Genomic DNA, 14916 nt, shown 5'->3' on the forward strand with positions numbered 1-14916 from the left:
GGAAAACAAACTGAACAAAACAGAATAAAATGTTTACTGTTGTCTCTGCACAAAGTGATTCGTTTTATACTTTCCCTAGAATGATCTGGATCAATGAAATCACTTTTTGACAGAGTGGGTACTCGATGCTCTTCAGCAAAAGAATAGCCACCTGGGCAATCAATCAACATGCAAGTTGGGACAAAATGGTTTTCCCATTCCAGACCAAATTACGTGCTGCTGGCTGTAAAAGGGTTAAAGTTTCTGAATCCTTTTGGATGGTATTTACATGAAGCATTAGCATCAGCAGCACCGAGAAATTTTGGTGGGAAGAGAAATGCTACTCCATTAGTGCTTCAGAAGAGGAAGGCTGACCAGGAGATCTGATTCCCTTGAGCGTGTCTGGGAGAGAACCTGTAACGGCAGCACCAGTGTTTTTCCACCCCTTTTGCTCTCTCTCTCAGCAGTGACCATGAATAACAAGCAGGAAAAACAGAGGCAGGTTTTGAAGAGAAATGAGGGCAGTGAGGGGGAGGAGGGAGGGTCTTGCTTATGCAAGAGGGAGTATAAAACCAAGAGTCAAATGCCCCTCCAAAATCGAGAAGAGTGGGGGAAAAAAGGAGAGCAAGAACATCTTCACCGAAGAGCAAGTTTGAGAGGTCTGTGTTTCTTTGTACCTTTACTGTGGCTGTTGCAGGGAGAGGTTCATTAGGAAACATTTATGGGCCTTGGGCTTACTTTGCACAGGGGATCCCTGTAGGAACTGCCTTGCTTTCACCCTATTACGTTCATAGTTGTTAAGAAAGCTTTTTGACTACCTTTGGCTCAAAACAGGGTTTCTGGAACAGAAAAATCCTTGGATGATGGAACAGAAAGGCAGGACAGAGACTTCCTTCTGTCTGAAGTTGCAGCTCTGTCTTTAAGCACATACTTCATCCTAAAACCATGGCAACCTACGAAGAGAAAAAGCCTGACAACAGGTTCCACAGACAGTAATTGGAGAAATATTCATGCATTGCTGATTAGAAATGGCTCAGAAGTAAAATGACAGACTAACTGTAGTTGACTCCTACTAGGATAAAACACATTCCAGGTGTAGCAGTCTGTGGTCTTCATACATGAAAGCTTCTCCTTTATCTGTGAGCAGATAAAAGTCAAAGGTCTAGGAACTATGCTAGTACATGATTCTTCTTAATAGGGGAATGTTAATTGAAGGAGCATAAGTGACTGGCAAATTAGGGGGTGTGTGTGGGGTGTTGTGTCTGAGCTTTGTAGTAGAATGTGAATGTAAGGTGAAATCAAAGATTCTCCCTATATTACTGAGGCCAGCCAACTTCCTGGTGGTTCAAAGCAGGAGGAGCACTGGGGAGAAAGAGGTCATTGAACATTTTCTGGTGAAACCTTTTTCCTGGAGACAGCTGAGTATTTTAATCCAATTACTTAATTGCTCAGAAAGAGTGGAGCACAGGAGTTTCCTGTGCCACTGAAAGACATTGACAATACTCAGTAGAAGGAAAACGATAGATATGATTGCACAAACACCAGAAGAGTCCCAAAGGTCACTTGGAAGACAACTCTGAGAACTTTCAAATAAAAGCTGAACTTTCTTTATGTGACAGAGCACCACATTGGAATTGTCCTCTTCCGTGAGACAGCATCCTCTGCTGCCAGGGATGCCTGACTTACAGCTGGTGCCTATAGCAAATGGAGACTACCAGCTACAGCAAGACTTGGTCATGGCCCGGGGGGGGGAGCTGCAAGCAGAAGACACCCTGCTAGTGCTACAGAACAGAGACATAAAACCTTAAAGAAAAAGATTGTAGTGGCTGTGGGCTGTGTGATTTTGCCTTCCAGTGTTTGTTGTCCATAGGAAACATGGAAGTCTGGCTGCCATCGTGTTCTGAGCATCACTTACAGCTGAATAACCAAAGTCAGTAATTCTTGTTCATAAGGATACTTTTCAGAGTTTTATAGAGCACTGTTGGGGTTTATGTCCTCAATACTGACAGTATCAGGCTGGGTTGGCTTTTCCCCTGTGTTCAAGTCTCACCTAAGAGGATGTAGCAGACCAGCTATAGCTCTTACACACAGTGTGGACTGGATTCTCACGCACTTTGCTGGTGCATAGTGTCTTGTGGGGACTCAAATGGGTAGTGGTGCAGGAAATGTAGATTTGGGCTAAGCTGTCACACATCCCACCTGTACCTTCACTCACCTCTAAGGGGCCAACTCTCACATATCTTGCCTACAGGAACAACTCTCTGGAGGGATATGGGAAAGAAGGTGTACTGCAACTCAAACCCTAGCTTGTTCTCTTAATTTTTAATAGAGGAAATGCTTCTCCAATTGCCTGGCTGGGCTGCATGCATTATATAGCTGTCTAGAGGTGCTGCAAATACTTGGAGACTGTTCTGTTGCCAGATGCTTCTTCAGTTGAAATGCTCAAGCAGTAAGAGCACAAAAAACCACCTTGAATATTTCAAGCTGTTTATTTAAGCCTTGTGTGCATGACAGCTTGTCATATGGGTCTGTGCTGAGAATGACTTTCAGATGCTGTCAGAGCTAAAACAATCAGCTTCAATGAAAAGTAGGGCTGCAGAGACAGAAATTTCCCATCTCTTTGTTGTTAGACAACTGGGACACAGAACTCAGGCTGGCAAGATTCACCTGACCCTCTCTCCACTTCCAGCTCTACCACTCTGACTGTCATGTGCACTGAAAGCATCCATCTCTCGCAGCTCTCTCCTTGAACCCAACATGTAACTGGACAGTGCAGTAGAAACCACACCTGAATGGACCTCTAAAAGCAGGGTGCACATGTTAAACCAGCCCTACTCCCATTAGAATGGTGGCATTTTAAATGCTAACTCTAAAAGGGGCACTGAACAAGACTTAGTATGACTCAGCTGCATCATCTCTATTTTAATTCAATGCTTGTTTGCTTAAAGAGGAAGAAGAGATTCATCAAAGTGAGAGGATTATTTCAATAGCAGCAGAAAGATCTCCAAATCTTGTTGCCTGCCTTCAAGCAGGACTTGGGAAGCTGAGACTGGGAGGGTTGAAGCCTCTGTGATCTAGTTCTGGCAACCTAATCCGTCTAGCTTTCATTATCTCCTTTTCAACCCATTTTGTTTTGAAGAGGAAAAAATAAAGCTTTTGATCTTTGGATAGATCAAGAGGGAAAGAAAGGGTAAAAACAGGGAGTTTAACCATTTTACTCTGCAGTGGGGTACATGTCTCACCCACTGATGGGTACTTGGTCTGCAAAGAAGAGATTAAAGGAAATTTATCTGAGAAGAAAAACGAATTCTAGTCCAACTGTACAATAAATACAGGTTCAAAGGAGTCTGCATTCCTCTCAGTGTAGCAGAAAATGAGCTGAATCGTTTTCAGCTCCTATGAAGAGTTTCTCTGCACAGTAAGTGCCCGTGTCTGTTTCAGTAAATGTGTAACTGCAGGCTATGCAGATGTGCTGGGTCGGGTTAAAGGTTGTATCCACCCCTGGAACTTTCTATGCAGCTGATATTAAGCTGTGTTCAGGTTTCATTGGGACCTGTCTGGCCTGAGCTAACTTTTCTTGGGCCCCCAGCCTGTGATGTAAAGCAAGCAGCTTTGCGCAATGCTGCTGCAGACATGTAGAAAAATCCCTCCTGTGGAAAGAGCATAAATCCACCTGCAATCACACCACCCCAGTCCAGGGGGAAGAGGTGTTGTGAGGAGCCTGCCCAAGACAGGACAGCGCTGGAGGGGCGGCACACACCGGGACAGAGGCAAGTAAGAACACGCTCTGGATTTGCTCTGAAAGCCTTTTTGTTTAGCTCAGGTTTTCATGTTTTTCTGAAAGGCTTGAGGCTGACTTCTTCAGGGAAATAAGACACATTGGCTTTCCACAGATGTGGCTTAGTGTGAGCATTGGTGAGAATTGCTCCTATTGCTTCTGCTCTTGGGAGAAGAGCTAGCATGGTGGCTCTGGCAGCCATAGAGAAGTAGCCATCGGGCACAAAATAAGCCTCATGGCACAGCCTGGCTGGGTTCCACAAGAGTCAATCTCCCTGCTGCTACAGGAAAGGTTTAGGAATGCTTCAAAAGAATTGTATGATGGAAAGAACAGAGTGGGAAGTTGTGCCAGGGGAGGTATAGGCTGGATGTTCCAGAGAGAGTGATTTGCCATTGGAATGGGCTGCCCAGGGAGGTGGTGCAGTCGCTGTCCCTGGAGGTGTTGAAGAAAAGCCTGGCTGAGGCACTTAGTGCCATGGTCTAGTTGATTGGACAGGGCTGGGTGCTGGGTTGGACTGGATGATCTTGGATATCTCTTCCAACCTGATTGATTCTATGATTCTATGAAAGGCACTGCCTCAATTTGTGTCTCTTTGGTTTGTTTTCCTGAGTTTTCCCAGTGTGGAAAATGCAGTGAATAGTCTAGAAATGCACTGGCACAGCAGCTGGTTGAGCTGTGAGTATGAAGGTGGGAAGGCACCTCCCAAGATAATTTTTAAACTGGTCACAAGGGACAAAGAAGCTCTGCAGTGCACATCATCTGCTGCCAGTGGGTCTGGAGAGTCAAAGAAAGGACAGGGAGCAGAGGAGATAACAGCACTGAATGCTGCTATCTGCATTTGGAGGATGGGGTGGGAGTTATTGAGGCACAAAGCAAGGAGTTTCAGGTTTGATCTGGATGCATCCACTAGGAAGATGCTTAGACATCCTGAGGGACCTTCATAACAGCAGAAATTTGATTTGATTTGCAAACCAAGCTCTTGGATGTGAGCCTACAGCCATGTGCAGGCAGATGCACTTAGCAGGGTGTGCCTAGTTACCAAGCACCTGCAAGTCTCTGTTTTTGTATTTGCAAGGGAATAATGACACTGCAGTGAAATTAATATGGTTATACTTCATAAATGATGCTGGAAATGTGTAAGGTCTTGACCAGCTAGATTTAAACCCAGACACTTCCATGCTGTAAATTAAAGTGCTGCTGAGACAGCACTGCATCCTCTCCAAAGGCTCAGGATACCAGAATTGCAATTGTCTGGCACAATACCAAAAATCTTGGAGAAAGGAGTGGAGAGCAGAGCTTGGCTGACAAGGCTGTTAGCAGTTTGCCCACCCAATGGGCTCTGCAGAACTTGGAAAGGTCAAGAGAAGGTGAACAGAGTTAGAATAATCAAGAAATGAACAGTAGAATGTGGAGATGCTGGAGCGTGTCCAGAGAGGGACCATGAGGATGATTAGAGACCTGGAGCAGCTCTGCTATGAGGACAGACTGAAAGAGTTGGAGCTGTTCAGTCTGGAGAGGAGGATGCCCCCAGGTGACTTTCTTGTGGCCTTTTAGTATCTGAAGGAAGCCTACAAAAAAGCTGGGAAAGGACTATTTAGGCTCTCATGTAGTGACAGAACTAGGGGGAATGGAGCAAAGGTGGACATGGGTAGGTTCAGACTGGAGGTGAGGAGGAAGTTCTTGAGCATGAGAGAAGTGAGAGCCTGGACTGGGTTGCCCAGGGAGGTGGTTGAGGCCCCATGCCTGGAGGTGTTTAAGGCCAGGCTGGATGAGGCTGTGGGCAGCCTCCTCTAGGGCAGAGTGTCCCTGGGCATGGGTATTTGAACTAGATGATCCTTGTGGTCCTTTCCAACCTTGACTGATTCAGGTACTATGAGAATGGTTTCAGAGTTAACACATTTGTATAAGGGAGACTTGAATATGTTTTCCTAGAAGTTAGAATGAATGTTTGTGCTGGGCTATGAAAACACAGAATGCTCTGCTAGTGCCAAGTATTATGCTGCCCAGACAGACAGACAGACAGAGTGGGGTCATTCAGTAATCAGACGTTTAGAAACTTGGTTTCCAAACCCACTTCCTGCATCACAGCAGGCAAATCACTTACCCTATCCCTGTGTTCAGCACAATTTAGTGTAGTAGTGTGCAAGGATAGCTGTGACCAGGTCCCAGGAGCAATATATTTGCATTATTAGAATATTTTGCATCTAATAAGCAAACTTAGCTAGCTGGCATGCACAACTACATTGCCTCCTGTGCTAAATCACTGGGGTACTGCTGGGGGTAACAGAGCTAAGCCTGTGCTTAGCATTTCCCTACTTGTTATCATTCAAACTGGTGGCTAGCTCATCCTGGGCTTTTCAGGGAGCAGAATCAGAGCAGCCAGTGCTAAATACTGACATTCCTGCCTTTGTAGCTCCAATGCAGCACTAGCACCTGACTCTGTGACTAAGTGAATCTGTATGCACAACAGGCTGACCAGTCTTCTTTCTTCCCTACTTTTTCTTTCAGCAGACACTGTGGAATCAATTTTTCACCATGAACCTGGTAGCAGATCTTCTCTGCTTGTTGGTGTGCCTCACTGCAGTGACTTCTGATCGAGTCTATGTCCACCCTTTCAATTTGTTTTCTTTCAACAAGAGTACCTGTGAGGAGATGGAAAGTCTTGTCCAGGAGGGAAAGAAAACTTTTCTCCCTATCTCCATTGAGTCCCACACCACACCTGCCTATGAAGATGACCTGAATGACAAGGACAAGCTGGAAGCCCCAAGCCTGAATGCCCGGAGGAGGCAGCAACTGAGCTATGTGAAGGACTTTCTGTATGTGCTGGGCACAAGGTTTTACAGCGTGCTGCGGGAAGCACGCCGGGGCCAAAACTTGCTCCTGTCTCCAACCAGTCTTTATGGCACCTTGGTATCCTTCTACTTGGGTGCCTCAAACCAGACAGCTGCTGATTTGCAAGGTTTGCTGGGATTTGTTCCCCCATCTGGAGACCCTGACTGCACCTCCAGAGTGGATGGACATAAAGTCCTATCCAGCCTGAGGATAATTGAAAACCTTGTGAAGAGCGGGGATGAGGAGCTGCTCTTTGCCAAGATGCTCTGCCTGTTCTCTGCCCCTGGCGTAGCTCTATCCCAGCTCTTCATACAGGACTTGCTCCCCTCTGCTGATGCTCTCTATGCTCGAGCCGTTGACTTTACAAACCCCAGCGAGGCAGCAAAGCAAATAAATGCTTTTGTGGAGGCCAAAAGCGAGGGCCAGAGCAAGTGCTTACTGGCAGACATTGATCCATCAGCTGACCTGCTGTTTGCAGTGGACGTCCGCTTGGCAGGTACGAGGCAACGCCGCTCATCTCAGGGGCAGCTTGGGTGGAGGATGGGGCCCTGATTCTGGAAAGAAAGCAAGACCAAACATGGCCAGCAGTGAGAGGGAAGGGTTCAAATTAAAGGCTGGAATACTACTCCATGTGTAATGCTCTGTTCCCCACCACTGTGCTAGGGGTCTTGCCTGCACTCTGACACATGTCAGCAAGAGCAATAAGGAGAAGGAGGAGGGAGATGTCCTCCAAGAAATTTTCCTTGTTCAGGAAGCTAATGATTCAGAAAGTCATGGAAAGGAGAATTAAAAAGGGTTGCCTGGTATTTCTGACTACAAAGGAACTAGAAGTCATGAGGAGCCTCCAGGAAAAGTAATCAGGTTTAAAGCAAACCTATGAAATATTTCTCTTTCCCAGAACCTGTATATCCACAGGGAAGCTGAGTCTAACAGGCTGGAGATACAGATTCAGTTAAGGCTAAAAATTACTCCTCTAGTGGCTCTTAAACACAGAACTGTGGAGGCAACTTCTGGCTCAGGAAGCAACCAAACAAGCTGCAGTTATAGAAACAGGGAGTATATATAAAACTAAAAGAAGTAAGGCAATCCCTTAACCACCTAGAGTCACTCTGTGCTGCTGTCCCAGACGTTCTCCTGTACCACAACTGAGTACCTTCTTCTAAGTGTAGCTTTTCAGTGTTCTTGTGACTGAATACACTACCAAAGACTGTGCACTTTAGGACAGTTTGCCTGCCACTGCCTGTATTTCAGGTAATTTGCAGGGAGCCACAATTTTCTAAGCAGGTGCTGTTATTAATTGATCCCAACTCCCCAGGGAGCTGTCAGCACCACCTTTCTCTCTAATGTAAAAAGCCAGTCACTAGTGGTGTTCCCCAAGGATCAGTGCTGGGCCCAGTCCTGTTCAATAGCTTTTTTGATGATCTGGAACAGGGGATTGAGCCCAGCATCAGTAAGTTTGCAGATGACAGCAAGCTAGGAGCAGCTATGGATCTGTTGGTGGGTAGAAGAGCCCTGCAGAGGGACCTTGACAGGCTGCATGGATGGGCAGAGTCCAGTGGGATGAGATTGGTCTAGTTGACTGGATAGGGCTAGGGGATAGGTTAGACTGGATGATCTTCGAGGTCTCTTCCAACCTGGTTGATTCTATGATTCTATGATTTAACAAGGCCAAGTGCAGGGTTCTGCACTTTGGCCACAACAACCCCAAGCAGTGCTACAGGCTGGAGATAGAGTGGCTGGAGAGCAGCCAGGCAGAAAGGGACCTGGGGATGCTGGTAGATAGCAGCTGAACTTGTCCCCACAGCTGTAGAAAGAAAAGAGTACATTTTTTTTTTCTCTGAGACACATTAAATGTGTTCCTGATACATTATCAACACCTGCAAGATGGATAAAATGAGATAAATATGTACAAAACAACAGCCAAATATTTCTCTATTCTCAACTGTTATTTGTTTGCCCACAGTTGATTATGGATAAAATGAGAGAAGTAGATACAAAACAACAGCCAAATATTTCTCTGTTCTCAACTGTTCTTTGTTTGCCCACAGTTGATTATGGATAAAATGACAGGAATATATACAGAACAACAGCTAAATGTTGCAGTGTTCTCCACTGTTCTTTGTTTGCCCACAGGTGATTATGGATAAAATGAGAGGAGTAGATACAAAACAACAGCTAAATATTTCAGTGTTCTCAACTGTTCTTTGTTTGCCCACAGTTGGTTTCACATTTGTACATTTGCTGCCAAGCAGGGACTGTCATTCATAACACAGTGCAGAGCATCAGGTGCCAATTCTACTGATAGACTCAAGTTTGTGAAGATGCAAAATACAAAGTAGTGAGTGGAAACAGCACCATGAAACTGCTTGATCTTAGGGCCCTTACTATCTCTCATCAAAATCCTCTTTGGAACCAACAACCCTCAGCTTCAGGTTTAACTAGAGATTTATTAGGATGTTTTTTGCTGTATTTTGGTTTTCTAAGTGAAAAGTCATAGCTTTCCACAGAAAGTCATCATCCCACTGTCAGGCTGGCATAAAAACCTGCATTACACAACTTGGAGATCATTACCTGGAGCAGAGAGGTCCAACATTTCTTTGCCGCACTCCCAAGTCAGAACTGCAGAGTTTCCTTTTACTGTCCCAGGCTACATCTTTGCTTTGTGATTGACAGACTTTTTTTCACTTCAGTTATCTTCCCTTTACTGTAGATACAGCTTTCTTGTCTGCTCTGATGTGGTTGATGGAAGGTTTTTTTGCCCTGATATGGGAGATCTCACTGTAAGAAACAAATTCTGCCAATGTGCCTTCCATAGAAGGGATGTTCATCATCTTTCAGGTTTCCTCATTTTATGTTCCAGGTGTCTGTGACAAAACAAAACCCCAAAAGATTAAAAGAGGAGGGTTTCTTTAGTAAATAGATTTCTCCAATGTCCTAAAAAAGTGCTGCAAGAAACAAATAGTCATATTAAGTCTACTAACATCTTTCTATAGTGCTTTCAGGGGAGTACACACCGAGTTACACTTTCAAGGGCATGGATGTCCAGAGCCTCACCTAGCAGGGAGCCATTTCAAACATGAAATTTCAAACCTGCTGTTTTCTGATGGTTCAATAATAGTAAAATATTAATGGACTCAGTCCCAAATCATTGAAATGTTGCAGAACCGTTCTCAAGACTATTTAAAACCAAATGCTATTCCACCTTGATGCATTCAGTTAGCTGAATACTCAGTTCTTATTTTCCTTTTATATGTTCCAGCCTTAACTTGTGCTGTCCTGTGAGAATAAATTCTGCAGGTTATACAGACTCCATGGTAGTGGCTCCTTACTGCTTTCTGCTTGCACTCCCTATTCTTACACAATAAAAGAAGAGGATGAACTCTACTTCCTTATTCTTTGTCTTGTTTATACCTTCTATATCTCCTACATGCTGCTGCTTTTTGGTGAAGTTACAGCAGTTGAAAGAGCCTAAATGCTCTTCCTATGCAAGCTCATTTAAGACACAAGCCTTCTTATGCAAAATCTCTTACTACAAATTAAATGTGTTAGGGTCCATCATTTTTATGGATTGATTGGAGAATAGACTAGTTAACAGCACAGCAAGATCAGCTCCTATTTTATACCAACATTAATTACTCTAATGCAAGGAGTTCCTTTCTTTACCACAATGTATACATCTCTTTTCCTAATTCCCTAACTCCAGCAAACAGCAATTTCTGAGATTTGTGATTTTCTTACTGGTGGCAATAGTCCCTTTAATGCCCCCAGGATTAACAGCCTAACTGTGCAGCAACACTGATCTATGTACATAGTGCTGTGTCCAGTTCTGGGCATCTCAATTCAGGAGAGATGTTGAGATGTTGGAAAGTGTCCAGAGAAAGGCAATGAAGCTGGTGAAAGGCCTGGAACACAAACCCTGTGAGGAGAGGCTGAGGGATCTGGGGGTGTTTAGCCTGGAGAAGAGGAGGCTCAGGGCTGACGTCATTGCTGTCTACAACTACCTGAAGGGAAGCTGCAGCCAGGTGAGGGTTGGTCTCTTCTGCCAGGCAGCCAGCAATAGAACAAGGAAACACAGTCTCAAATTGTGCCAAGGGAGGTATAGGCTGGATGTTAGGAGGAAGTTGTTGGCAGAGAGAGTGATTGGCATTGGAATGGGCTGCCCAGGGAGGTGGTGGAGTCGCCATCCCTGAAGGTCTTCAAGAAGAGACTGGCTGAGGCACTTAGTGCCATGGTCTAGTTGACTGGATAGGGCTGGGTGCTAGGTTGGACTGGATGATCTTGGAGGTCTCTTCCAACCTGGTTGATTCTATGATTCTATGGCAGTGGCAGATAACATGGTGAAAAGCAAAGGTGCACAGAAGCAAGTGAGGTGAGAGCAAGGCTTTCCTTACTTGAGAACTGAGTGAATAATACGTATTTAGCTTTAGCAAGAGTTCAGGTATGTCCTTTTTAACCTCCTTGGCTCACTCCTAGTGCTAGCTATGCTTACTGTCTTCCCCATTGTTTTGGTTCATAAGATCATTATGGGTGAGACCTCAGCCAGAGCTCATGCTGCCTTCCCTCTCTTGAACCCACCCAGCTGCCTGAGAGCACTGCTGCAGCAAGGGCTGGCCCTGATGCATGTGCTCTGCAATGTGCCATCGCTGCCACGTAAGAGATGAGGAGGAAAGCCAAGTAGACCCTAGGCACAGGCCTGTGTGCCACAAGGTAGCTTGTGAGGAGGCAGGCAACGGAGCAAGCAGAAATACTGTGCCCAGCAAAGGCCACAAAGCCAGCAGAAATAAAGGCAGCTTTATCTGCAGTCCTGATGGTCACAGTCTTTGTGCTGTGAACCTGCACCAGCCTCTGCTTGATGCTACCAGAGGCACATTAAAAGCAAGATAAATGTTTACAGTAGCTAGACATGAATTTATGCACACAGCCCTTGTCTAATGCACTGTGTGTTGTTTTTAAACACACATACTGGTAATGGGCAGAGAAGTGAAGAGAGGAGCATAAATTTCTTCTTTCTCAATCTGTTTTTCAGTGAATGCTAAGCAAGTCTCCCAGCTCAGAGAGCCTCAGGAGTTCTGGGTGGATCCAAACATGAAGGTCTTGGTCCCTATGTTGTCAGTCACGGGGACATTCAAGTACAAAACTGATGCCAGTGGGACTTTTTCCGTGGTGGAAGTCCCTATCAGCAAGACCATGCTGCTGGTGCTGCTGCAGCCCATCAATGGCAGCGACCTGGAGCATGTGGAGTCCCAGCTGTCGTTGCAGTCCTCAGCCTGGCTTCAGGAGCTGTCCCCAAGGTAGGGCTCGGGCACATGCACCCTCCAATAGGAATGAATGAGACAGGGTGCACCACACAGGCCTGCTGCTCCCTGACCAAGGTCAGATCCTACCAAGGGAGGGTTTAACACCCTTGAGCACAAATTGAAGATGCACCTGCAAATCCAGAGGGGCTCAGCTCCGAGGGAGCTCAACTTTAGTGGGATCAGCTTTTTATCTAGAGATATTTCAAGGAAAGGAGCAAGTGTCTAGCTGACAGCACGTGACCCATGAAGTGGGGTTGAATACATACCCAAGGCAGACTTAGGGTGACTTCCCACTTAGGAACAGTGACATGTCACACATCAGCCATTGGCAGCTGTCTGTCCCCACATAACCAACAATTCTTGTGCCTGTTTTCATATGTACATTTCCTAGGGCTACCTAAATGTGATGCTTTTATAGTGGACAGCTAACACTCATTTTCTTCTCTCTTTCTGCAGAGAAATCAAATTAACACTGCCAAAGTTAACAGTAGAAGACAGATCTGATCTACAGGAGCTTCTTTCAGATATGGAACTGCCAGCACTGCTGGGGAAGGGGGCAGATCTCAGTAAAATAAGTGACTCCAATTTAACAGTTGGAAAGGTACAGTACCCATCACTGGCATCAGAAAAGTATGCCTCCTGCTCAGTTTCAGCCTCCTTAACTCTATCAGTTTACCTGGAGTAAGTGTCAAGTTGTGCTGGGGGAGGTCTAGGCTGGATGTCAGGAGGAAGTTCTTCCCAGAGAGAGTGATTGGCATTGGAATGGGCTGCCCAGGGAGGTGGTGGAGTAGCTGTCCCTGGAGGTGTTGAAGAAAAGCCTGGCTGAGGCACTTAGTGCCATGGTCTAATTGACTGGCTAGGGCTGGGTGCTAGGTTGGACTGGATGATCTTGGAGGTCTCTCCCAACCTGGCTGATTCTATGATTCTGTCAGGGGATTTCAGGGTGGCAGGATTTCAGACAGCCCAACGTACAAGCAATTGTAAAGTCCTTTTCACACATTATAGAACAGGTACTCCAGCTTTCTGTTTACTTTTAAACATCCATAGAGTCTTTCCTGTGCTGCTAACAGCTGTAAAGTGCTTTAACATCTACTCAGACTCACTACCATGCTCTGATGACTCCAGTTACTCACGGTTATTGCCTTGCAGGTAATAAATAAAGCCTTTTTCAAGCTGAGCGGTGATGGAACGGACCAGCTGGAAGACCCTGCAGCCCAGAAGCAAGATGCAGCGTTCCTGGATATAAGAGTGAACAAACCATTCCTTTTAGCTGTTTTTGAAGAGAAATCAAGGGCAATGCTTTTCCTTGGCAGAGTAACAAACCCTCTGCCTGGGATTTAAATGCAAACCCAGGGGATGGGGAGGGAGGACAATGATACATATTTCCCATCAGCTTTTTCTTATTCATTGGCTGTTTTTATGGTCTTGTGGAGTGCTCTGCTTAGCTTCGAGAGGAAGCACAGAGTAGTGTTTGAAACATAAAGGTTTTGAGGCTAAAATACTACAACACTTCATCCTTGTTCTTCTTTTTACTTGAGCTGACTCAAGCTTCTCTTCCTCTTCTCTGCCTCCCTTCTGCTCTCAGCTCATTTTCAGCATAGTAAGAACAAAGCATAAGCAGCATTTACTATAAGAAGGAGCCAAAAATTACATCTTCATTCTTAAAGGAGCTACATTTAAATTATTAGTTTGGTCAGTTTTGCAAGGCAGGCTCCTCACTTTTACATTACAGTGAATGTTTTACAGATACTCACAGAGATCAAACTTTGTCAGCAAGATTTTCCTTTTAAATGCTGTCAACAGCATAGGCAGGCTTTGCTTGTCCTGGTGAGGCAAGATTTTTTGTCTTGAAAGGAAAAACACGATAGAGGGAATTTTTTTCTGCAGCTCAGATTAAGGGTCCCAGAGCACTGGAACAGGCTCCCCAGAGAGGTTGTGGAGTTTCCTTCTCTGGAGACTTTTAAGGCCTGTCTGGATGTGTTCCTCTGTGATCTGTGCTAGATTGTGTGGTCCTGCTCTGGCAGGGGGGTTGGACTCCATCATCTCCTTAGGTCCCTTCCAACCCCTAATATCCTGTGATATGTTAATTCCTTAACTTGATGGGACAGCTAAAAATATGATTCAGTAACATCAATGAACCATGATGAATAAATCCTCACAACCTGACAGCATTACATCAGATATGCTGTAATTAAAAAAGGTCTATTATTCCAACCCAGTTCCATTCCTTGGATTACTTTTCAACCCAAGAAGTCATTATTACAGCTTTATAGTGACAATTCCCCGCCCCCACCCCCGCAGAAAAAAACCAACCCAAATCTCAAACACATTACTGCTTACAGCCCTGATCTGTAAACTTAAACATATCTAAAACATATGTTCTTAAAAAAATAGTATCAATGGAGATATCTATACTAATATAAACAGTGGATGTGTTGCTACACGTGAAAGGTTTCAGTGGTCCAGTCCAACCCTTAGCAGAGTTATAAAGGTTTGAAACAGAGGAATAGATTATGAGATAGCTCTTGAATTTGGAAGTGAGGAATTGGGAGTGAAATATTGGTACTAAGGAAAACCTCTCAGTGGAACAAGGATTTTCACCTCTCATCCTTAGATTCATCTTTAGCAAGGGTGGCATTTAGAAGATAACTACATATCTCTTTGGTATATGATAGCAGATGTATCCTACAGGGCATGCTAACTCATTGCCACCCACAGGGGCCCAAATGTCTGCCTAATCCATAACCCCTAATGCCAGCAGCCTGCTAGTAATGATGTAGATACATGACAGATCCTTTTAGCTTAATGGAAAACACTAATAAAGAACACAAGTCTTGAGAATAGTGGGATTTCAAGTGCTATAATAGACCACCCATGGATTGATGTGACACTACTGTATGTATTCCAGATGCTCTGTACTTGTGTTATACACAGAAGCAATTACAAATAAACATGCAGAGATGGAAGCATTTAAATAAAAGTATCTTCCAAACTGCTTTGCAATGGTTCAATTGGGCTTTTGTCCATCCA

The 14916-nt window shown here is 44.9% G+C and overlaps 1 protein-coding gene across 2 annotated transcripts; it reads left to right on the top strand.

The window, feature by feature from the left end:
- The first annotated feature begins 552 nt into the window (after positions 1 to 552).
- On the top strand, positions 553 to 14897 carry AGT (angiotensinogen). Of its 2 annotated transcripts, none has more exons than XM_064158503.1 (5): positions 553 to 638; positions 6266 to 7085; positions 11616 to 11880; positions 12343 to 12487; positions 13036 to 14897. In XM_064158503.1, exons 2-5 carry the CDS (start codon positions 6293 to 6295, stop codon positions 13225 to 13227), a joined length of 1395 nt encoding a protein of 464 aa, XP_064014573.1. In that variant the 5' UTR covers positions 553 to 638; positions 6266 to 6292; the 3' UTR covers positions 13228 to 14897. The 2 variants fall into 2 exon arrangements, with proteins under 2 accessions (XP_064014573.1, XP_064014574.1); XM_064158504.1 differs by having other exon boundaries at positions 557 to 638; positions 6269 to 7085.
- The last annotated feature ends 19 nt before the right edge of the window (positions 14898 to 14916 follow it).

Source organism: Pogoniulus pusillus, chromosome 18 (genome assembly GCF_015220805.1).
Source record: "Pogoniulus pusillus isolate bPogPus1 chromosome 18, bPogPus1.pri, whole genome shotgun sequence".
In the NCBI taxonomy this organism is placed as follows: Eukaryota; Metazoa; Chordata; class Aves; order Piciformes; family Lybiidae; genus Pogoniulus; species Pogoniulus pusillus.

Coding starts and splice junctions, on each gene's coding strand:
- AGT (XM_064158503.1), top strand. CDS start 6,293: ATGAACCTGGTAGCAGATCTTCTCTGCTTGTTGGTGTGCCTCACTGCA. Junction 7,086..11,615: donor AGTGGACGTCCGCTTGGCAG/GTACGAGGCAAC, acceptor TCTGTTTTTCAG/TGAATGCTAAGCAAGTCTCC. Junction 11,881..12,342: donor CTTCAGGAGCTGTCCCCAAG/GTAGGGCTCGGG, acceptor CTCTTTCTGCAG/AGAAATCAAATTAACACTGC.